The sequence below is a fragment of the Panthera uncia genome, chromosome C2 (assembly GCF_023721935.1).
Source record: "Panthera uncia isolate 11264 chromosome C2, Puncia_PCG_1.0, whole genome shotgun sequence".
NCBI lineage: Eukaryota > Metazoa > Chordata > Mammalia > Carnivora > Felidae > Panthera > Panthera uncia.
Window position 1 is genome coordinate 58,105,399 of NC_064810.1, and position 23,196 is coordinate 58,128,594.

The window sequence follows — 23,196 nt, forward strand, 5'->3', positions numbered from 1 at the left end:
TCTTCTGGAACTCCTATGATATGGATATTATTCCACTCCATTGAATCACCTAGGTCTCTAATTCTCCCTTCATGACCCAGAATTTTTTTTATCTCTCTTTTTCTCAGCTTCCTCTTTTTCCATAATTTTGTCTTCTATTTCACCTATTCCTCCTTCTGCCTCTTCAATTCTTGCTGTCACTGCCTGCAGTTTATTTTGCACCTCATTTACAACATTTTTAATTCATCATGACTATTTTTTAGTTCCTTGATCTCTGCAACAATAGATTCTCTGCTGTCTCCTTTGCTTTTTTCAAGCCCAGCAATTAATCTTATGACTATTATTCTAAATTCTTGTTCAGTTATATTGTTTATATCTCTTTTGAGCAATTATTTAGCTGTCATTTCTTCCTGGAATTTCTTTTGAGGAGAATTCTTCCATTTCATCATTTTGCTAGTTTTCTGTCCCTTATAATTTTAATAGCTCATTATGTGCCCTTCTCCTGAGAGCACTACTATATTGAAAAGGGGTCATATACTGTCTAGGGCCTGGCCCTTCAGGAGGTGTTTTTTGGAGAGTGTTCCTTGCTCTCTGTTGTTGTGACTTTGGTTACTTTATCTCCCTACTCATAGTGATGTTTTGGACCCTCCACCAGGTGTGCTTTGATATGTTCCTTGAAGTAGTCCTGGAAAGGAAAACAAACATACAAACAAAAAACAAACAGAAAACAAAAACACAAAAGCAAACAAACTCTCAGACAATAAGAATTGTCTGAGAATTAAACCAGACAATGCAACAGCCTTGGTCTGGAGGAGAGCTGTCTGGTTCATCAGTGTCAATCCCGCTCCCATAGATACACAGTTGCAAGGTGCAGAGGGGCGTGGTTTGGTATAGGCATGTCCCACCTCCACTGTGGGCCCTTGATCCGTTCCCTGAAGCCACCCCACCTATGGCTCATCAGGTTGTCCCAGTGGGTCCCTGGAAGCCACTCTGACTCTTTTCCTTCAGGAGTCTTGGGGTTCAAAGTCCTTTGGCCTCAAGATGGCTTTGTTTGAGAGAGGAGGGAACTTCAGATCTCCCTACTTCTCCACCATGTTGGCCCCTCCCTCCACCACCACCCCCACCCCACTTTTGAGGAACTGTGGCTTTGACCTGCTCAGATTCTCTGGAGGAGCATCTCACTGAGCAATGGCCAGTATGGCCCATCCCCAGGAACGTTCATGAGACTGTGCTGCTGCTTGTGTCCAGAGACTGCGGCTGGGTGCCAGCCTACCCCAGAAAAAGTTCACACAATCTTGTAAAAGTAGTGTTTTAGGGTTTATGGAAAATCACAACACACACCCAGCACCAGGCTTCACCCTTAACATCCTTGTTCCAACACCAGAGAATGTGGTTGTTCTCTGGGGTCCATTGGAACATTTGCCCGTGGGGTGGCCACACAGCCTCTACTAAATGTCCTCCCCACAGTGGAACCACCATTCCCTGTGTGGCCATGGACCCCTTGGACCTCACTCTCTGCTCCTGGGAATTCATCCTTCCCACCAGAATACCGCCAGGTATCAAGCTGCAGAGCCTCAGACTCTGTGCTCCCCCTGTTTATGAGTCTTGATGAAATTTAAAACCTCTTTTTTCTCCTTTCTCCCTTTTTTTGTTCAGTCCCTGTGGCTGCTTCTACTTTCTCTCCAGCTGATTATTGGGGCAGGGGTGTTTTTCCCATACTCTCCCCCTGTCTCCGTCCTGTCTCCTCAAGCAAAAACAGCTCCCTGCCCTCTGTGGCTTCTCTCTCCCCCACTTCACCTCTCTGCACTGTGTATCTGCCGAGTTCTGTGGTTCAGGTTGTGCAGGTTGTTGTATTAATCCTCAGAGCAGTTTTCTAGGTGTGCAAGATGGTTTAGTGTTGCTCTGGCTACATTTCAGCAACGAGAGATGCAAAAAAAACTTCCATGCTGTTCCACCATCTTGGCCCTTGCTCCCTGAGTTATACATTTTATGATGATAATATTTTGGTGAGTTACTTGGTTCAAGGTGACAAGTCCAGCAGATGCATTGCTGGAGGATATGAACTATATATAGTTCTGTAAGGAGCATATAATGATTAGTGACATCTGTACTCAAGAGGAAGGGCAAGTTGTGGTGGCCACTGTCAGAGATGCAAGGTGGGAGGCTGTGATGACAAACTAGAGGTGGGAAGCAGGAGAAGGCACCAGGGAGTGGCTGCCTCTCCCCCCACCAATGGGGGGGAGGGGGTGCAGGGGTGGTGGGAATGGACCCGTATAAGGCAGTTGTTTCCTGGGGAAAGAAACAACATCCATGAACTTTTTAGAATGACACAGATGGTAGTAACCTCTCCCAGATTTTCCTTAGACATGGGAGTGTAAGGATGAACATTTTGCCAGAGAACAGATTGTATATTAGGATTATGAACTAAACAAATGGGGAGGGGCAGGTTTTTGTGTCAGAAACTTGTGGGCTATTTATGGCCATCAGTCCAAAGATTCCAGGAGGTATGAAAACAGGCAGCTAAAGACCTTACAGTGATTGAGTCTCTGAGAGTACTCTTGGGAGGGCCTTTTGATTTTAATTCAGATGTATGGTAGAACCTTTTGTTGGGGCTGGATGTCACTTAACATGACCTCATTTATAGGTAGCAGCTTCAGGGAGATTAAGTGAAATTAGTAAATGAGGAATATCTTGCCTCCAGAACCCAAAAGGTATTAAAAGACGTTGGATTTATATGTCCTTACTGATTATGTTAAACAAAACTCCTTGGATGAGAATGTTATTAATGTAATGTCGTACTTGTGTTCATGAAGAAAGGTGGATACAGTTAAAATCCTGCCTGAATAAGTACCTAGTACTGCAATTGCTGGGTCGTAGAATAGCTCTATTTTTAATTTTTTGAGGAACCTCCACCCTGTTTTCCAGACTGGCTGTACTAAGTCAGTCAGAGAAAGACAAATATCATATGATTTCACTCATATGTGGACTTAAGAAACAAAACAAATGAACATAGGGGAAGAGAAGGAAAAAGGAGAGGGAGGTAAACTGTAAGAGACTCTTAAATACAGAAAAAAACAAACTGAGGGTAATCAGAGGGGTGGGAGATGGGGGCTAAGTGGATGATGGGCATTAAGGGCACTTGTTGAGATGAGCATTGGGTGTTATATGTAAGTGATGAATCACTCAGTTCTACTCCTGAAACCGATACTACACCATATGTTAACTAACTTGAATTTAAGTAAATAAATTATTTAAAGAGTCCTGCCTGCAAAATCTGTGTGTAATGGCAGAGGTGCTGAGGTACTCCATGGGCAGTCCCGTAAAGGTATATTGTGTTCCTTTGGAGTTGACGACAAACTGAGAAGCTGTTGAAATAAACACTGAATAAAACATATTAGATGATGTTACTATTTTTAATAATGTTCGATATTGAGCTGTAAGGGGGGAAGCAATGTCATTAAGATTGGAATAATCTAGCATGAGGCACCATTCATTCTTTGTGGATTTAAGACCAGGCCAAACTGAGCTGTCAATCAGGGAGTCAGTGGGAATAATGACCTTTTTATTGATTAGGTCCTATAGAATGTTTCAATCATTAAGGGACCTGTTTTAACTTACACTGAGCCATATTAACTATTTTACCTGAAGCTCAGGGTTCTGATTTTATCAATTTTATGAAATAATGTGTATATTTATGTATTTATTTATTTAATTTTAGTTGATTACTTATTGTGTCAGACAGAGTGTGTATGCCTACTATTTTAGTCTTTTCAGGCTACTACAACAAAACACTGCAGACGAGGTGACTTATAAACAGTAGAAATTTATTTCTCACAGTTCTTGGGGCTGGGAGGTTCAAGCACAAGGCACCAGCAAATCTGGTATCTGCTGAGAAGCTGATTTCTAGTTCATAGACCAATTTTTCACTGTGTCCTCACATGGTAGAAGGGATGAGCTAGCTCTCTGTGGTCTCTCTGGGCACTCATCCCACTCATGAAGGCTATGTCCTTATGACTTAATTAGCTCCCAAAGTCCCTGCCTCCAAATGCCATCACATCAGAAAAATAGGTTTCAATACAAAAATCGGGGTGAGGGAGACACAAATATGCAGTCTATAGCAGACTGAAAACACATCTTATGGCTGCACCCTGGAAAGTGTGGCCCGTGTTTCCTATTGGTCCCATTGCCCTTAGGTGACAGTATCCAGGAAGTGGAGTCTAGCCATTTAGGACTGTTGTTTGTTTTTTCTTAATCTTCCAACACCAAGAAAATCTGGCTAAGGAGACACATGGAAACCATCAGCAGACACAGCAGCAAGCTGCAAGTTAAAGCACAAGCTTACCAACAAGCAACACTTCCTTCCCAAGCTGTTCTCCTGGTGGTTTGGAATAAATTAGTAAGGCAAGAGCAGACCCCCAAGAAGCTATGCAAGAGTAAGCAGTTGTGTCCATGCAATCTTGCCCACAGTGCCAATGTTTTATAAGATCAAAGATTTTTTTTGATGATGGGACACAACACAATGACACTCAGATAGATGAAAGGCAAACTGTCTATGATAATTCCAAATGAAAGACACCTGCCATGCTTGGCCATGCAGGGATGAACCAGGTTCAGGGTGACAGTGAGAACTGTAGGGAGAAGCTTACGTAGAGCAGAGTTTACTAGGTTTCCTGATTTCCCATGCATTGGCTAATTTGAATGATTTCATGGGATCCAGGGCACAAGTGCTATCTCTAGTTATCTGGTGTTGGGTCCTGGAGCAATCAGGGTAGGTACATGTTGACCCAGAGTATGAGCCACCATAAGGAAGTGGTTGAGACGTGGACTTAAGTGTTCAACAAGGAGAACTAACTGCCTCTAGCCAGGGCCTCAAAAATGAACAAAAACAGCACTGGGGAAACTATCTCAAATAGCGCTCAGAAAAAACCCACCCTGCTGACACCGTGATCTTGGAATTCTAGCCTTCAGAGCTGTGACACGATCATTTCTGATGTTTCAGCCACTTTGTGGTAACTGATTGAGGCAGCCCTAGAAAACTAATACTCTTCCCAACTAATAGTGCCATTTTTCATTCCTACCATTGCAGATGGCCAGTTGCACATGTCCTCAGCACATCTCCCAAGACAGCTTGTCACATCTTACTTCTCAACTGAGATTGGCCACATTTCAAGTAGTCACCAGCCCTTGTGGCTGACAAATAAGATATTGAATGTGATATTCTAGAGCATGATTTGTTTTTATGGTCCTTATGATGCTCAAAACTTTTCTGGATAACATTATTTCTTAAAAGAACAAATATATTTAATCCTTTCACAGAATGTGAGAATATTGTCAAAAATTATTCTGAACTATTCTTCAACATACAATTTTAAATGATAGAGATACAGTTTATAATACAGCCATAAAAATGGACATAAACTTTGAATTCTTCTGGAATTGTTTACTCAAATTTTGCAGTAGAATTTAAATGCATGATTTGGGTCACAACATAGGAACAAGAAGAAGAAGAAGAGGAAGAAGAAGAGGAAAAAGAAAGGGAAGAAGGGGAAGAGGAAAAGAAGGGGGAGGGGAGGAGGAGGAAGAGGAGAAGAAGGAGAAGGGGAAGAAGGGGAAGAGGAAGGAGAACAAGAACAAGAACAAGAACAAAAACAAAAACAAAAAAGGAAAAAAGAAAATTCCATTCTCTGTAAGTTTCCTTAAAGTTTCTTGTGGTTTTTTTTTCTCTTCCATGTTACAGGTAACTAAAGTGCATTTATCAATCACAGAAAAAGCACTTAACAAAATTCAACAACCAGTTGTATAAGTCCACTCTGGATGCTGTGGCGAAATACCACAAACTTAGTGACTTCAGAGAAATTTATTATCTCACAGCTCTGGAAGATAGATGTCTAAGATCAAGGTACCAGCAAGGTTCTGGTAAGTTTTCTCTTTCTAAGAGACAGCTGCTTTCTTGTATTGTTTTCAGATGGCTTTCTTCTGCCTAGGTGCTTGCGTGAGAGACACTCTGGTGTCTCTTCTTTCTTGACGACTAATAGTTACATTAGATTAGGGCCCCACCCGGATGACCTCATTAAAGGCCCTACATCCTAACACACTCACATTGGGCATTAGGGCTTCAACATATCTATTACCATAACACAAATTGATGATAAAACCTCTCATAAAAAAAAAAAAAGGAATAAAGGAAACTTCCCCATTTTGATGAAGAGCATCTATAAAAACCTACAGCTCACATATTAATTAATTGTGGAAAATTGAATGTTTTCCACCTAAAAGAGAGAATGAGGCAAGGATGCCTGCTCTTACAACTCTTATTCAATATAATTTTGAAAGTTCTAGCCAGTCTAATAAGGCAGTAAAACTAAATACAGGGCATACAGATGAGGAAAGAGAAAGAAATCTGTTCCTATTTGAAGATGATGTGATGGAACTGTTTTGTATGTTTTTTTTTTAATTTTTTTAACGTTTATTTATTTTTGAGACACGGAGAGACAGAGCATGAACAGGGGAGGGTCAGAGAGAGGGAGACACAGAATCTGAAGCAGGCTCCAGGCTCTGAGCTGTCAGCACAGAGCCCGACGCGGGGCTAGAACTCACGGACCACAAGATCATGACCTGAGCCGAAGTCGGCGGCTTAACGACTGAGCCACCCAGGCGCCCCTAGAACTGTTTTGTATCTTGATCAATGTCAATATCCTAGTTGTTTTTGTACTATAGTTTGCAAAATGCTACTACTGGAGGAAACTGGGTTAAAGGCACATAGGATTCCTCTAGATTATTTCTTACAACTGCTTGTGAATCTGCAATCATCTCAAAATAAAAATTGAATTTAAAAAATAAAAATTAAAAGAATATTCCATTCTCTCTTTCATAATTATGCCTAAATAATTTCCCCTTGGGTGTTACAAGTAACTAAAATACACTTTTTTTATTATGGCAATTATGCATAACTCAAATTTTACCATTTTATCCATTTGAAAGTGTACAATTCAGTGCTATTTAGTAATTCCCAATTTAAAGAAATCATCACCATTACAAAGTTCCAGAGGGTTTTCATCATCCTAAAAAGAAACTCTGCTGTCATAAATATTCACCCCACACACCCTGGAAATCATTAATCTGCTTTCTGTCTCAATGGATTTGCCTATTCTAGATATTTCAGATAAATGGCATCATACGATATTTGGTATTTTATGTCTGGCTTCTTTCATGTAGCATAGTATTTTAAAGGTTTATCCATGTTGTGGCATGTATCAGTACTTCTTTTCTTTCCATAACTTAATAACATTCCCTTGTATGGATATACCACCTTTGTGTATACATCCAACAACTGATGAGATTTGGATCGATTCCTACTTTGACTCTTGTGAATGGTGCTCCTATGAACATTAGCATACAAGTTTTTGTTTGAACACCTGTTTTCAACTCTCTTGGCTATGTACCTACAAGTGGAATTGCTAAACCATGTGTAATTCTATGTTTCAGTTATTACACACTCACCAAATTGTTGTTCATCATAGTAACACCATGGAACTTTTCTACTAACAATACATGAGAATTCCAATTCCTCCAATCCTGGCCTACACTTGTTATTTTCAGAATGATTAGCCATCCTATTTGGTGTGAAGTGATCTCACTGTAGTTTTCATTTGCCTTTCCCTAGTAATGAATAACACTGACGATGTTATCATGTGTTATTAGCCAACTATCACTGACTATTTGTAAATGTTCCTTGGAAAAAAGCCTATTAAAGGTCTTCACCCAGTGTTTAATTAGGTTGTTTGATTTGAGCAGTAAAAAATTTTTTATATATTCTGGAATACTTAAATCTTATCAGATTTATTATTTGCAATTATTTTTTCACATTCTATGGGCTGTTTTTCATTCTTGATATGTATTCTGATACACAAAACTTTGTAGACAAGAACTGTTAATTTCAATAAACTGTAATTTCTCTATGTTTTCTTCGGATCCTTGGACTTTTGATGCCATATCTAAAAATCATTGCCAAATCTAAAGATAGAGTTAATACCTTACACTTCTTAGATTTTGATCATTTTAGCAATCATATTTAAGACTTTGATACAATTGGGGTTAGTTTTTTAATATGGTGTCAGATAAAGATCAAATTTCATTCTTTGCAGGTGATGGTCCAAAGCATAAACTTTGGAGTGAAATCCCAAAAGAATAGAAATGTAGTGTATAATTTCTAGTACAATAAAAATGGAACTTTTAAAGCTCTGTAACATCTAAAAATATGGGGGGGGGGTGGAATATAAGCACAGAAAAATCAGGATAAATATAAATACAGTATTATAAACATACAAATAAATAAAGAAGAAATAAATAAGAAGAAATAAATAAATAATTATAAATATAAATAAAGACCACATAAGAGGAAAATGACGATGGTATTAAAAAAGGAAAGTCAAGAATTAGAGATGGTTTCATGGGGAAGGAAGGACCAATTCAGTTTCTCTAAAGATTATAGTCTAAATGAGGCAAACATTCTGTGTTTTGTAAGATACAGTTCTTAAAATGAAAATATGGTTTAGGGTATGTATAAAGAGTACATGGTCGATAATTAACAAAATAAATACACCTGAATATTAGCATTATAAAATTAGAATTTTTACTTTCTAATTAAAATACTAATATGAGGCAAATTAAAAATTATATAGCTATATTTTGACTTTACGGCTTAAATTTTTGCAAATATTCTTTTTAATGTTACCTTACCTCCTCAACAACTAAGTTGCTTCTTTTTTTTTAACTAGCATTTTCTGCAAAATATAAAAATAAGCTGGAGTGAATGAAGGAAACATCAGTATTTAGTTAAAAATGGGAAAACAAAATAGTATACTATTGACAAGTGTGGTTCATTTTTTATAGAATCCATAGTAAATCAGAACTGAACTACCAGAAATAAGAATGATGCTTGTGGTTAATACACATAGACAAGATAATTCCAGATTTTGGAAAAGGAAGTGGAATTATGAAACAGAAGCCTAATATATGTTACACATGTAACACAAAATAAATTATTGTACTTCTTTCCGGGTATAGAAATTTAGCATACACAATCTCTCCCAAGATCCTGTCCTAAGTGGCATAATTCACTGTGCTTGCATGCCTAAGTAATCAAGCAAGTCCCTCTTGTCATTTGGAGTAGTCTAAATCTAACACATTTAGGATGTGCTTCTTGATTATGGGAAGTTGATGTTAGCATATTAATTTCATCTTTCAGTTCCCCTTTTCTGACTCCTTCTGGCCCAATAAAGGTGAGGGAGAAAAAAACAGCCAACACCTGCAAATTTTCAAAAGGCAAATGGATCCCACAATGACCAAGATAATAAAAACAAAGAAGGTGATATACACAATATTTAAGTTTAGTGGTGACTGGTCTGTAAATATAGACACAAAAAACATATGGTTTAACTATAGTCCATCTGGACAGTGGAATATTATTTAGCACTAATAAGAAATGAGCTGCCAAGCCATGAAAAGACACAGAAGAAATTAAATGGATATTACTAAGTGAAAGAAGCCAGTCTAAAAATGCTACATTATTTTTTCTTAGTGTTTATTTTTGTGAGAGAGATTGAAGAGAGACAGAACTTGAGCAGGGGAGAGGCAGAGAGAGACAGAGATATAGTATCTGAAGGAGGCTCCAGGCTCCGAGCTGTCAGTACAGAGCCCGACATGGGGCTCAAACTCATGAGTCGTGAGATCATGACCTGAGCCAAATTCAGACACTTAACTAACTGAGCCACCCAGGCGCTCCAAGAATGCCAAGTTCTATCTGATTCCAAGTACATGACATTCTACAAAAGGTAAAACTATGGGGACAGTGAAAAGATCAGGGGTTGTTAGAGGTTAAGGTGGAGGGAGGGAGCAGTAGGTGAAGCCTGGAGGACTTTCAGGACAATGAAACTACTCTGTGTGAAACTACAATGGGGGATCCCTGCCATCTGCACAGTTACCAAAACTCACAGAATGTACACCTAGAGTGACTCTTAATTAAACTATGTGCTTCGAGTGATAATGTTGTATTACCATTGGCTCATTGACTATCCCAGGTGTACCTGGGTGGCATAAGTGATGGAGGCAGGGGAGGAGGGGGTTCCTGTAGTAGGGCAGGGGTTGTTGGGAACTCTGGAATTTCTACTCATTTTTCTGTAAACCTAAACTGCTCTAAAAACTAAAGTTTATTGAAAATAAGTATAGATATATACATAAAAGTATAAAATCATGTATCTGTGTGTGTGTGTGTGTGTGTATACATATATATGTGTGTGTGTGTGTGTGTGTGTGTGTGTGTGGTTTAAGGATATCTCATAGCTCATGAAATTCACTTCTGTGACTTTATTTTAAACATTTCTTGGGGCACCTGGGTGGCTCAGTCGGTTAAGCGTCTGACTTCAGCTCAGGTCATGATCTCACAGTTAGTGAGTTCGAGCCCCGCATCGGGCTCTGTGGTGACAGCTCAGAGCCTGGGAGCTGCTTTGGATTCTGTCTCTCTCTCTCTCTCTTCCCCTTCCCTGCTTGCACTCTGTCTTTCTCTCTCTCTCAAAAATAAATATGAAAAAATTAAAATATATATATATATATTTTATCCTTCTCCTAAAACCATAAGAATTAATTTAAAAGTATACTACTCAAGCCAGCTTACTGCTTGTATAGAAGTGTACACTTAAATTATTAAATCATGTTTATTATAATTATTAAAAAGTAAACATCATTTAAAATATGGCTTCTTAAACCAAATTCTGCATTATTCTTCTTGACATAACTCATAATGGTGGAGAAGGACATAAAAGAGAGGCTGGGGAGATTATCCTTGAGTGAAATTCTCCATACACTCCTTTTTCATTCTTCCATAGCTTCTCTGATATAATGAAAACTTCATACAAAAGCTGAAATTACTAACAGAATTCTGCTCTATGGACAGATTCCTGTTGCCAGTCAGATGATACACAAAGGAGGACACCTTAAATACCCGGTGGTCCTCCCAGCGGCACAAACTCTGGACGGTCACTGTGTCATTGCCCAGTGGCTCTTCCACAGTGTGACAATCTCCCCCTGGGGTCCAGGAGATCTGCACCGCTGGCTTCCCTGCAGCTGCCCTACACACGATAGTTCCATTCTCAAGTTGAAACAGGGTCACGTCGGGGGGCACTGCAGAGATGCAGGGGAAAATGCTTCAGTCTTAACACACGGATATGGAATAGAGAGAGACATCTGTTTCAGTCCAAATCTGGTTATCTGACATCCCACAATATACGATGCTCCTTACCTAACACTTTCAGGTGATATCCATGATAGAAATGCCCATGAGTTGTGACCACTTCACACCTGTAATATCCATCATGAATGATGGCCACTCGATCGATCTGAAGGGCGGGATTCCGATCAGGTCTGGAGTCCCAGGATATTGTCTCGTCACTACAGTTTATGGCCCTGGTCTCATTTGTATCTCTCCTGTAGGCTCTGGTGCAGGAAGGCTTGTCTCTGAGGATTATTTCCCATGTGGTTACCAGCACAGTTGTCAAGCTGATGAGAGGGCAAGAGAGGATACCTTTGTATCCACAGGTACAGACAGGGAAGGGTGAGCTGAACACCTGCACAAAGAGAATAATGAAAGTACTTCATGTGTTTATTTTTCATAACATACTACGTAAAATTTTACTATAACAGGACTTTACTGGTGATCTTATTCCAGAAATATAAGGCTTACATAAAAAATTAAACTTGCACAAAATGCATATAACATGTTAAAACTAATCCAAAGATGAACCCATTTTTCTCCTTTATACTTTGGTCTTAGATAAACTATACCTATTATCATTGTGAGAAATATTTAAGCATTTATGCATTGATTCGCAGGTTTTGATATGTAAGAAACAAGAAAACACAATATAAATAAATGGACAAAATCATCTAAATCTAATGTTTTGGTCAGAGAGACTATTAGATTTATCTAATAACTCATGCTTCTTAGTATAGAAAGTAGAAAGAAAAATTGGTGAGTTGATTTTCTCCTCCTAAGTATTAAGGAGAAAGAATAAGTCAGAATATCAGAACTAATAAGAAAGAATATCAGAACTAAATGCCTATCCTTACGGGTGGCACTTCAGACAAAAATAAATATAAAAAGCATAAAATGGCATTCATGTTGACCAGACTGAACATTTTTTTAATGCTTATTTATTTTCAGAGAGATAATGAGTGGGGGAGGGGCAGAGAGAGAGGGAGACAGAGAATTCCAAGCAGGCTCCCTGCTGACAGCTCAGAGCCCAACACAGGGCTCCATCCCACAAACCATGAATGAGATCATGACCTGAGCCAAAACCAAGAGTCGGATGCTTAAATGGCTGAGCCACCCGGGCACCCCACCACTACCCAGGGTGGGTATTTTTAAAGCTTTTTTTTTTTTTTTGGAGAATCACAATCAGTAAAATCAACAGATCTTTCTTCCTTCCTTCCTATTGAGTCACACGTACACTGCCAAACAGTTCAACTGTGAACTCTGCTCACAGATTGCGTCTCTATATTCGAATTACAAGAATTACATAAATTCACTCCCTTTGTCCAACTTTAAAGTCAAAATTAAGCCCTGCGACATACAACATAATGGGTGTCTGACCGGGAGGGGTTTGCTGAGACAGGATTAAGGAAGTCAGGGTCCATGCACCTGTAACCCAGCTGACTGGCAAGGAGCTCATCACTTTACATTGAGCAGAACTAGCGTGATGGGGCAAAATTGTTTTGTGCATGGAGCTTGTGGGTGCTAAACTCTCATTTGAGATCCCTCCTCTCCTTTTTTGGTGTATCCTGCCTCTTCTGTGATGATGGACTCATGCCCTCGCATTTCACAGACCAATCAAGATCCCATAACTACAGGAAGCAAGGAGGATACTTCCTTACTTACTCCTTTTTGAGAGAGAGGCTGAGGGAGAGGGAGTGAGGGAAACTTACATAGGCTCCGAGACCAGCATGGAACCCGGATGGGGCTTGATCTCACGACCATAAGATCATGACCTGAGCCTAAATCAAGAGTCAGACGCTTAACTGACTGAGCCATCCATGTGCCCCATTGGGGGGTGGCAGGCAGATTTTACAGCAGATCTGAGAGGGGAGTGAAATCCATGAAGCATGTGCACAGTGAAAATAAGCCTTGGCCAAGGTTGGAGGCAAGCAAGAAGTTAGCTGATTAGGAACAGCTAGAGGGGGGATGTGGGTGAACATCCCTGTGCCTCAAAACAAGATGCTGAAGATGAAACCACAAAGGGAAGAGGCTGGTGAATGTTCTTTTGTGTTCTCAGGGGTTTGCACTTCTGCTTCTGAACAGTCTAAGGTTTTAATATTTTGCCTGCTATTGAGCCTTAAGGCCTGATTCTATTCTTTTAAAAGAAATTACTAGCTAATCAAATTATCAGATGCATTTTAATAGGGGTGCCATCTCCAGAGAAGTGGCTCCCAGGGTGAGGATCCCAAGCACCACGGACAATCCCTGTTCTTTCACCTTCCTCTGCTCTAGGACCCTCCAGCAATCCCCCTTCACCTGTGATGGGACTTCTGTGATTCCTGTCAGTCACCCTTTCTTTATCCTTCTCTTTCTCTATTCACACCTGTTGCGATAATTCACCAGTGACCAGTCACTCCCCCACACTCAGTGGGGTTGGCACCTGTCTAACAAATATAGTCTCCTCACAGCCCTGTGATCAACTACCGTGATTTCACTTCCTGGTCACAGAGGGATAGCAGGTGGATTCTCCTATTGGCTCCAGAACCAGCAGTCACCTTCCAGCTTCTCTGCATCCTGTGTCTATGACTCTCCTCCAGGCTCCTCCAGCCCTTCTGCACACAGACCAATCCCTATGAGATTTGGGGCTTTTCCTTTCTGTCCTCACTGCCAGATCTTAGATTACGACCCCATCACCACACACCTGGATTCCTGCAGAAGTCTCCTGATGTCTGTGTCCGTCTCAAATCTCTCCCCTCTTCGGTTCACACCTGACCTTGCAGCAGGTCCAGGATTCTGGGACACGGGTGTGATCCCCTCCATCTAACACCCCTCAGAGACCTCTCCCCGCCCGAAGACAGTACTTACATGTCTTGTGTTGCCTTTGAAAGCCCTCTTTTGCAGATGGACTCACTTTGCCATCTTATCACCCCTCAGTCACCCCCACACTTCACAAAGAAAACACCAAGCACTGCTGCATATCTGGGTCTTTCCTCACATCGTTCCTGCAGACTGGGGTGGCCTACAGACCACTCTGTCCACAAAAACTCTCCTCTTCCCCTAAGAGCCATTTCACACGCTGCCCCTGCCGTGAAGCCTTCTCAGAGCCTTGCTGCTTCGCCTTCTCCTCTACACTCCCAGCACACTTGATGTGAGTGCTCATCTCCTCCGTCAAATGCCATCTGTGCTGACATCTCGGCTCCCCTGCGAAATGAGCCCCTTAGGGCGCTGTGGGGCTCTAGCTACTCTTGTTTGTCCCCGTGTTCCCCACATGGCCTAGCACAGTGCCTGACAGGGAGAGCTCCATAATCCTCGGACGGAATGTGCACTGCCCGGGGGGGAGGAGGCCTGGGGTCATTCAGGGTCCCTCACACCTCAGCACTCAGATCATCATACTCTTCAACTGGGCTCAGGCCGGCCCCCTGACCAGCCCATCAACCCTGTTTCTAAGGAAGTTCAACACTTTTTCCCTTTAGTACTGGCCTGTAGGAAAAAATTAAAAACATATTACCTTCCATAGGAAGTATGAAACGTCTCTGCTTTCCATCCATGAATGTACTATTCGTTGAAGGTAGAAGATATTCAGAGAAAAGTAAATGAAATGAACTTCAGGGACTGAAATTGAGTGTCAGCCACTGTTTATTCATACATCTTACATACAACATGATAGAAAATCAGTTGTCACTAAATTCCACAAAAAGCTTTACAAAACAGAAATTAGAAGTTATTTCATCATTATGTGGAAAAAACAGGTTAACATTTAAAATTACATTGTAGGCTTTTAATCAACAATTTCCCATTTTTGAGACACCTTGTCCTGTACTTGACAATAATTTTCTCCAGGGCAACCCTGCCTCCACTCCTCTCCTAGCCACAGTGGATTGTTCCATCATGGGTACCTCACATGATGGGGACTGAGTATAGTGTTTTCTCCAGATCCACCTCCTGATTAAAGTTGTTTGATCCACTGGTGGGCACCTCACCCAGCTGGGCAAATGAGAGTACTTTCACGAGAATTTTGGAACCAGATTGAGACTAGTCCATTCTTCTTTTCCTCCCCTTTTCTTACAGTGATTGCTAAATTTATGTGTCCATTTTATGTGTTCTCGATGTTTCTGTGAAAGTATTTTTTAAAATTTTTTTAATTTTTATTTATATTTGAGAGAGGGAGAGAGACAGAATGTGAGTGGAGGAGGGGCAGAGAGTGAGGGAGACACAGAATCTGAATCAGGTTCCAGGCTCTGAGCTGTCAGCACAGAGACCAATGTGGGGCTGGAACTCACAAAGCCGTGAGATCATGACCTTAGCCGAAGGCAGACCCTTAACTGACTGAGCCACCTAGGCGCCCCAAAAGTATTTTTTTTATAGATAAGGTTAACATTAATATGAGTAGACTTTCAGTAAAGCAAATTACCTTCCATAATGTCGGGAGGCCATGTTCAAACAGGTGAAGGCCTTATTTTAATAAAAGACTGACCTCTAGGAAAGGGAAATTCTATAGCAGACTGCCTTTAGACTCACTACTCCTCTTCCCTGGGTCTCCAGCTGCTGGCCCAGCCTGCTGATTCTGGACTTGCCAAGCCTCTACACTCTTGTGAGCCAGTTCTTTAAAATAAATCTCTCTCTTTTCCCTCCCTCTCTCCCTCCTTCCTTCTGTCTCTCCCTTCACTCTCTGTTATTCTGTTTCCTTGAGGACTGATGACTATCCTGGAAAGAAGGAAGCAGAAGCAGAGAGAGAGAGAGAGAGAGACTCCTCACCTAGCTAAAGTTTCTAATTCCATCCTTCCTGAGACCCACATGCATTCCTTCCCTTGGAATTCCTGACAATCAAAGACTTTTCTGATAACCAAAGTAGTCCTAATCTACTTCAAATCTGGGTTCTGAAAAGATCTGTAGTGAAGTAAAACACAACAATTTTTTTCTAAATTATGATTTATCCTGGGAATATTCTGTGTGTGCTTGAAAAGACTGTATTCTGCTATTGTTGGAAACAATGTTCTGTACATATCTGTTGGGCCATTTGGCCTACAGTGTTGTTCAAGTCCACTGTTTCCTTATTGGTCTTATGTTGGAATGATCTTTTCATTTTCCAATGAAAAGGTACAGTTAGAGTTCCCTGAAAATGCTGTATTGTTTTCTATTTCTTCTTCAGGTCTGTCAATATCTGCTCTATATATTTAGATGCTCTGATGTTGGATGAATAAATATTTACATGTGTTTGGCGCCTGGGTTGCTCAATTGGTTAAGCATCCAACTTCAGCTCAGGTCACTCTCTCATGGCTAATGAGTTCCATCCCTGAGTCAGACTCTGTGCTAACAGCTCAGAGCCTGGAGTCTACTTTGGATTCTGTGTCTCTCTCTCTCTCTACCCCTCTCCTGCTAATGCTGTCTCTCAAAAATAAATAAACATTTAAAAAATTTTTTTAAAATATTTTCAAATGTTAAATCCTCTTGATGAATTGGCTTTTTACCATTAGAGACTGAAATGTTCTGTCTTTAGTTACATTTTTTAACTTAAAGTCTATTTTCTCTAATATTAAATATAGCTATCCTTACCTTCTTTTGGTTTTTATTCCCTGGAACAGCTTTTTCCATCCATTCACTTTCAGCCTACATGTATCCTTGACTAAAGTCAGTCTCTTGTAGTAGCATATTGTTGAATCTTGTTTTTTTTTTATCTATTTGCCCACTATATACCATGTGATTGGAGAATTCAGTCCATTTAATTTTTTTTTTAATGTTCATTTATTTTTGAAAGAGAGAGACAGTACAAGCAGGGGAGGGGCAGAGAGAGGGGGACAGGGGACCCAAACAAGCCCCCGGTATGGGTTTTGAACTCCCAAACCATGAGATCATGACATAAGCTGAAGTCATATGCTCAACCAACTAAGCCACCCAGGTGCCCCTAGTCCATTTACATTAAGACAACTGATAAGAAAGTAGGTACTTACTATTGCTATTGTGTTCATTGTTTTCTATTTTGAAGGTCCTTTATTCCTTTCTTCCTGTCTTACTGACTTCCTTTGTGATTTGATAATTTTTTGTAGCAGTAGGGTTTGATTTCTTATTCTATGTCTTCTGTGTATCTACCAAATAGTTTTCTTTGTGGTAACTATGAGTCATACGCCCAACACCTTATAGGTATTTCAAGCTGATTACAATATAAATTCATTGCCTACAATACTCAATATTTTTACATCTCCTCCCTCATTTTATGTTACTGATGTCACAATTTACATATTTAACTTGTGTACTGACAGATTTTTATAGCTATAATTATTTTTAATATTTTTTTGGCATTGGTACTAGCGTTAAAAGTTAATTCACACACCATCATTATGGTATTACACTATTCTGAATTTAATTATATATTGGCCTTTACAATATGTTTAATGTCCATATGTCACCATGTTGCTAGTTAGCACCCTCTCTTTTCCTTTTATTTATTTATTTATTTATTTATCTTACATGTATTTATTTTGAGAGAGAGCATGAGCACGTATGGGGCAGAGTTAGAGGGAGAGAGAGAATCCCAACCTGGCTGCACACTGTCAGCACAGAGTCCAATCTGGGCTCGACCCCATGACCAAGAGATCATGACCTGAGACAAATGCAAGGGTCGTACACCTAACCGACTGAGCCACCCAAGTGCCATAGCGTCCTGTTATTTCAATTTGAAGAACTCCCTTTAGAATTTCTTGTAAGCAGGTTTAGTACTGATGAAGTTTGTCAGTTTCTGGTTTTTTCTAGGAAAGTCTTTACCTCACCTTTATTTCAGTTTTCCAAGTGAAGGATTTCCGTGGCTGGATTTTTCTTTCAGCACTTTGAAGGTATCATCCCACTCTCTGGGTCTGCAAGGTCTGTGCTGAGAAATCTGGGCCTCCTTTATATACGACCACTCACTTTTCCTCTGCTGCTTTCAAAAGTTTCTCTTTTCTATTTGATTGTAATGTGTCTTAGTGCAGATTTCTTTACAGTCAGTCAAGTTCTGTGGTCTTCATGGATCTGGATGTTCATTCCCCACAGATTTAGGAGATTGCCTCTCATTAGTACTTTGCATAAGCTTTCTGCTCCTTTCTTTTATGCTTATCTGGGGCTCCAGTAATGCCTATATTGCTTGGTTTGTTGGTGTTTCATAACATCCCGAGACTTTCTTCCCTCACTTCCATTCTTTCTGTTGGTTTGCTTTTTATCTCTGACTGGATGATTTCAAATTATGTCTTTGTGTTCACTAATTATTTATTCTGCTTGATGACTCTGCTGTTGGAACTCTTGATTGAATTTTTCAGTGTAGTCTTTGCATAAAATTTGCCGTTGTGTCCTTTACATGATTTCTACCTCTTTTTTTGAACGCTCCCTTTGCTCATAGATTGTTTTCTAGATTTTATTTAGGGGTCAAACTGTGTTCTCCTGTAGCTCACTGAGCTTCCTTAAGTAAACTATTTTTTAATTCTTTGTCAGGCATGCAGAGCTCCATTGCTTTGAGATCAGCCACTGGGGCTTGATATTGTTCTTTTAGTGATGTCATGTTTCCTTGAATGTTTTGAAAGGTTTGCATTGCTCGTGTCTTCACACTTGAAGGAGCTGTCACCACCACCCACCCCTCCCACCCACCCCCCACCCCCCACCCCCGCCATCTTTACTGCCTGGTTTCTTCAGAAAAAGATATTCACCTGTCAGCCCAGCTGGAGATTCTGGGAGGTCTCTCAGACCTTTCCTAAGGAGGTACCTTCTCCATTCCCGAGGTTCCTTTTGAGGTGGAAGTCTTAGGATTCTGTGTCTTCTCTCCATCCCACAAAAGCAGACAGAATTCTGAAACCCTCCTTTTTATTTACACGAGGGAAATTCCCTGAAGTGCTCAGGGTTGTGGGCCTTCTCCCAAATCACCAGACTGCTGATATCCATGCACACTATCTAGGGAGGTTCCCATCATCTGTGGGAAAGTGTGGGGCTGGCCACAGAGAGGGTGATAGGATTCTGCAATACCAAGGCAAGGTGACAGCACTTAATAGTCAGGGGCAAAGTACATAATCATAAACAGTAGCGAGGCCAGAATGACAACCAAGAGGCTCTGACCTGAAAGATCTGTGGCAAAAGCCAGATAAATCTTAACGTTCTCAAGGGTAAGAGAGAAGGGCAGCCAAAGACGGTATGGTTTGCCTTATATGGCCAGATCAAGGATAAATCAAGGATAAATGGGTGTCTTACATCAGTTTTGCTTCCTGCAACAAAAATGCCAAAGAATGGTGTAATAACAAACACTTTATCTCACAGTTCTAGAAGCTGGAAGTCTAAGATCAAAGTACTAACAGACATGATGTCCAATGAAAGCCCACTTCCTGGCTTGTAGACAGCTGTCTTCTCACTGTATTCTCACATGGAGTGGCAGAGGGAGAGAGAAAGAGAAAAAGCAGGCTCTCTTGGGTCTCTTCTTATAAAGGTACTAATCTGAGAGCTCTATCCTCATGACAAAGTTACTTCCCAAAGCCTCCTTCTCCAAATGACATCCCATTGGAGATTGGGCTTTGACACAGGAGTTTTGGAGGACACATTCAGTCCATAGCATTGAGTAAAGACCCAGATTATTTGCCATAATGGAAAATCATTGTCCTTCACCAGGTTTTTATATTCAAACCAATTCTCATACTCAAAGCCACACAATTTTGGGCTCACATTCCAAGATTACAAAACATAGGAAAAAACAAGCCACCATAAATTCAGAAAATATTCTCTTTATTGGCTGCCCTCTGCTATTCCTAGAGAGAAGAATAAGATTCAGAACTTCAGATAGTAGAATCATGAAACACCAGGCATAAAATAAATGTGGTGAGGATGTTTAAAGAAATAAAAGGAGAATTAAAACACAAACAAGAAATATATGCTTCCCCCACACCCCACTCCTCCAAAAATAACTAGGCAGATTAGGAGAATACAAAAGAGTTCAATTTACTCATTGATTCACTGCTTATTAAAACTGGAAAACTATAGCAAAAAACAAACATACAGGATACGAGAAAGGGAGAATTTCAGAAAGTCCTAAAGGACATTTTCCAATATAAGACAGTTTCGTTGTGTTAAAAATCTGTTCTTTAGCTTAGTCACTTTATGTATTACCTTAGCTAGATCTTCCAGATAACTCACTGCAGCATCTACATCTGCATTTGTTGCCTCACTGTGCACTTTTGTTATGGAGAGAGTTGCTTTTCTTAAACCTCTTGAACCACCCTCTGCCAGCTTTCAACTTTTCTTCTGCAGCTTCCTGAAATCCCTCAGCCTCCATAGAATCAAGGAGAGTTAGGGCCTTGCTCTGCATTAGGCTTTGGCTTCAGGAAATGCTGTAGCTCTTTGGTCTTCTTTCCAGATCACTGAAACTTTCTCCTTATCAGCAATAATTTCACTTCCTTATCATTAGTGTGTTCACGAGAGTAACACTTTTGTTTCCTTCAGGAATTATTCCTTCACACTCACAACTTGGCTAACTGCTGGCACAAGAGGCCTAGCTTTTGACCTGTCTCAGCTTTCAACATGCCTTCCTCGCTAAACTTAAGAATCATTTCTAAGTTTTGATTTCAAGTGAGAAATATGCAACTCCTCCTTTCACTTGAACACTTAGAGGTCACTGGGAGGTTATTAATCGGCCTAATATCAATATTGTTGTGTCTCAGGGAAGAGGGAGGCCTGATGGGAGGAACACAGAGATGGGGGTAGAGCCAACACACACACACACACACACACACACACGTATCACTTACATCCACCATCTCATATGGACATGGTTAGTGACACCACAAAACAATTACATAATAACATCAGAGATCACTGATCACAGATCACCACAACAAATATAATGTAAAGACAAAGCTTCAAATATTTCAAGAATTACTAAAATGTGACACAGAGATGCAAAGTGAGCAAATGCTGTTGGAAAAATGGTGCTGATAGATGTACTCAATGCATGTTTGGCATACCTTCAACTTGTAAAAACCATGATACCTTCAAGGTACAATAAAGTAAAACAATGGTACAATGAAACAAGATATGGCTCTATACCTAGTAACAGCTTCAAAATACATGAGGCAAAATTGGCAAAATTAAATCAAAAACATTAACAGAAATGAAGAATGGCTTTGATGACCTTATTAATAGGCTGGATATGGCTGAGGAAGGAATCTCTAAGCTAGAGAATATATCAGTAGAAACCTCTGAAACTGAAAAACAAAGAGAATAAACACTTAAAAAAAAACACAGGATATTCACGGAATGTGAGACAACTACCAAAACATATAAAATGTGTGTAATGGAAAAATCAGAAGAAAGAAAGAGAGAAAGGAATAGAGGAAATTTTTGAAACAAGGACTGAGAATTTCTCCAAGTTACTATCAGATACCAAACCAAAGTTCCAGGAAGTTTGGCAACACCAATAAGGAAAAATCTGAGGAAAATAACCTAGACTTGGCATATCATATTCAAACTATAGAAAATCAAAGATAAAAAATTCTGAGAAAAGTCAAAGAAATAAAACACCTTACAGAAAAATAAAGATGAGAATTATATCCAACTTCTCCTTAGAAACCATGCAAAGAATGAATGAAGTAAAATACTCAAAATGTTAATAGAAAAAAAAAAACACACCACCCTAGAATTCTGTATCCTACAAAATTACCCTTCAAAAGTGAAAGAGAAATAAAAGACTTTCTCAAACAAAAGTTGTAGGAAGTTGTTTCCAGTGGACCTGGCATATAAGAAATGTTAGAGTCCTTCAAGGAGAAGGATATAACATGTCAGAAATTCAGAACTACATAAATGAAGAAAGACAATTGGAGAATGAATAAGTGAATGTAAAATAAAATGATATATTCTTTGAATATATATTTATATGTTTTATATAGTATGTAAATCTTTAATATATAAATATATAAAATAATTTATATATGTTTAATTGGATAGAGTATATTTATATAGAAGTGAAATGAGTAACAGTAATTACACAAGGAATGGCCAAAATCTACACCACTAATAATACCAAATGCTGGCAAGTATAGGAAGCAACATGGACTCACTGATTGCTGGTGGGAATGCAAAATGCTACAGCAACTTTGGAATACAGTTTGACAAGTTCTTAAAAAACTGAACATACTCTTACAAAACGATCCAGCAAAAGCACTCGTTGGTATTTACCCAGTTAGGTTGAAAATTACGTCTCCACAAAGTCCCCCACACAGATGTTAATAACAACTTTATTCTTAGTTGCCAACACTTGGAAGCAACCAAGATGCTCTTCAGTAGGTAAATGACTTTAATAAATTAGGATTATGCAGATGACAGAAAATTGTTCAGTGCTAAAAAGAATGACCTATAGAGCCATGAAAAGACAAAGAGGAAACTGAAATACCTATTACTAAGTGAAAAAAAGCCTATGAAAAGGCTACATACCATATAATTCCAACTATAAAATATTCATTAAAAGGCAGAAACTGTGGAGGCTCTAAAAAGATGAGCAGTTGCCATGGTTTAGAGGGGAGGGAGGATAAATACACAGAACACAGAGGACTTTTAGGGCAGTGAAACTACTCTGTATGATACTATAGTAATGGATACAGGCCATTGTACTTTTGTTCAAACCTATAGAATGCCCAAGACCGAGAAATGAACCCTATGTAAACTATGGCCTTGGGGTGATGATTATGTGTCAGGGTAGATTCATCACTTGTAACAAACGTAACACTCTGGAGGGGATGTTGATAATGAAATAGAAGCTGTGCCTGGGTGGGGTTAGGAGGTGAGGTATATGGGAAATCTCTGCCCCTTCCTCTCAATTTTGCTGTAAAATAAAACTGCACTGAAAAAAATTAAGTCTTAAAACACACAAAACAAAACAAAACAAAACAAAACCTTTTTATACTACATGGATGTTTAATTTTATCAAATACATATTGCAATCTTACAGTTTTTCTCCTTCAAATATGTAATGG

At 39.7% G+C, this 23,196-nt stretch overlaps 1 protein-coding gene across 1 annotated transcript in view; it reads right to left on the minus strand.

Annotated features, from left to right (window-relative positions):
* Window positions 1–14,047, minus strand: part of LOC125921569 (cell surface glycoprotein CD200 receptor 1-like) — a 36,431-nt gene extending 22,384 nt beyond the window's left edge. Inside the window, 4 exon segments of the mRNA XM_049629173.1 lie at window positions 10,906–11,157; window positions 11,276–11,557; window positions 11,560–11,600; window positions 13,929–14,047. Of these exon segments, the coding sequence (XP_049485130.1) occupies window positions 10,906–11,157; window positions 11,276–11,557; window positions 11,560–11,600; window positions 13,929–14,047 (694 nt within the window).
* Window positions 14,048–23,196: the final 9,149 nt, after the last annotated feature.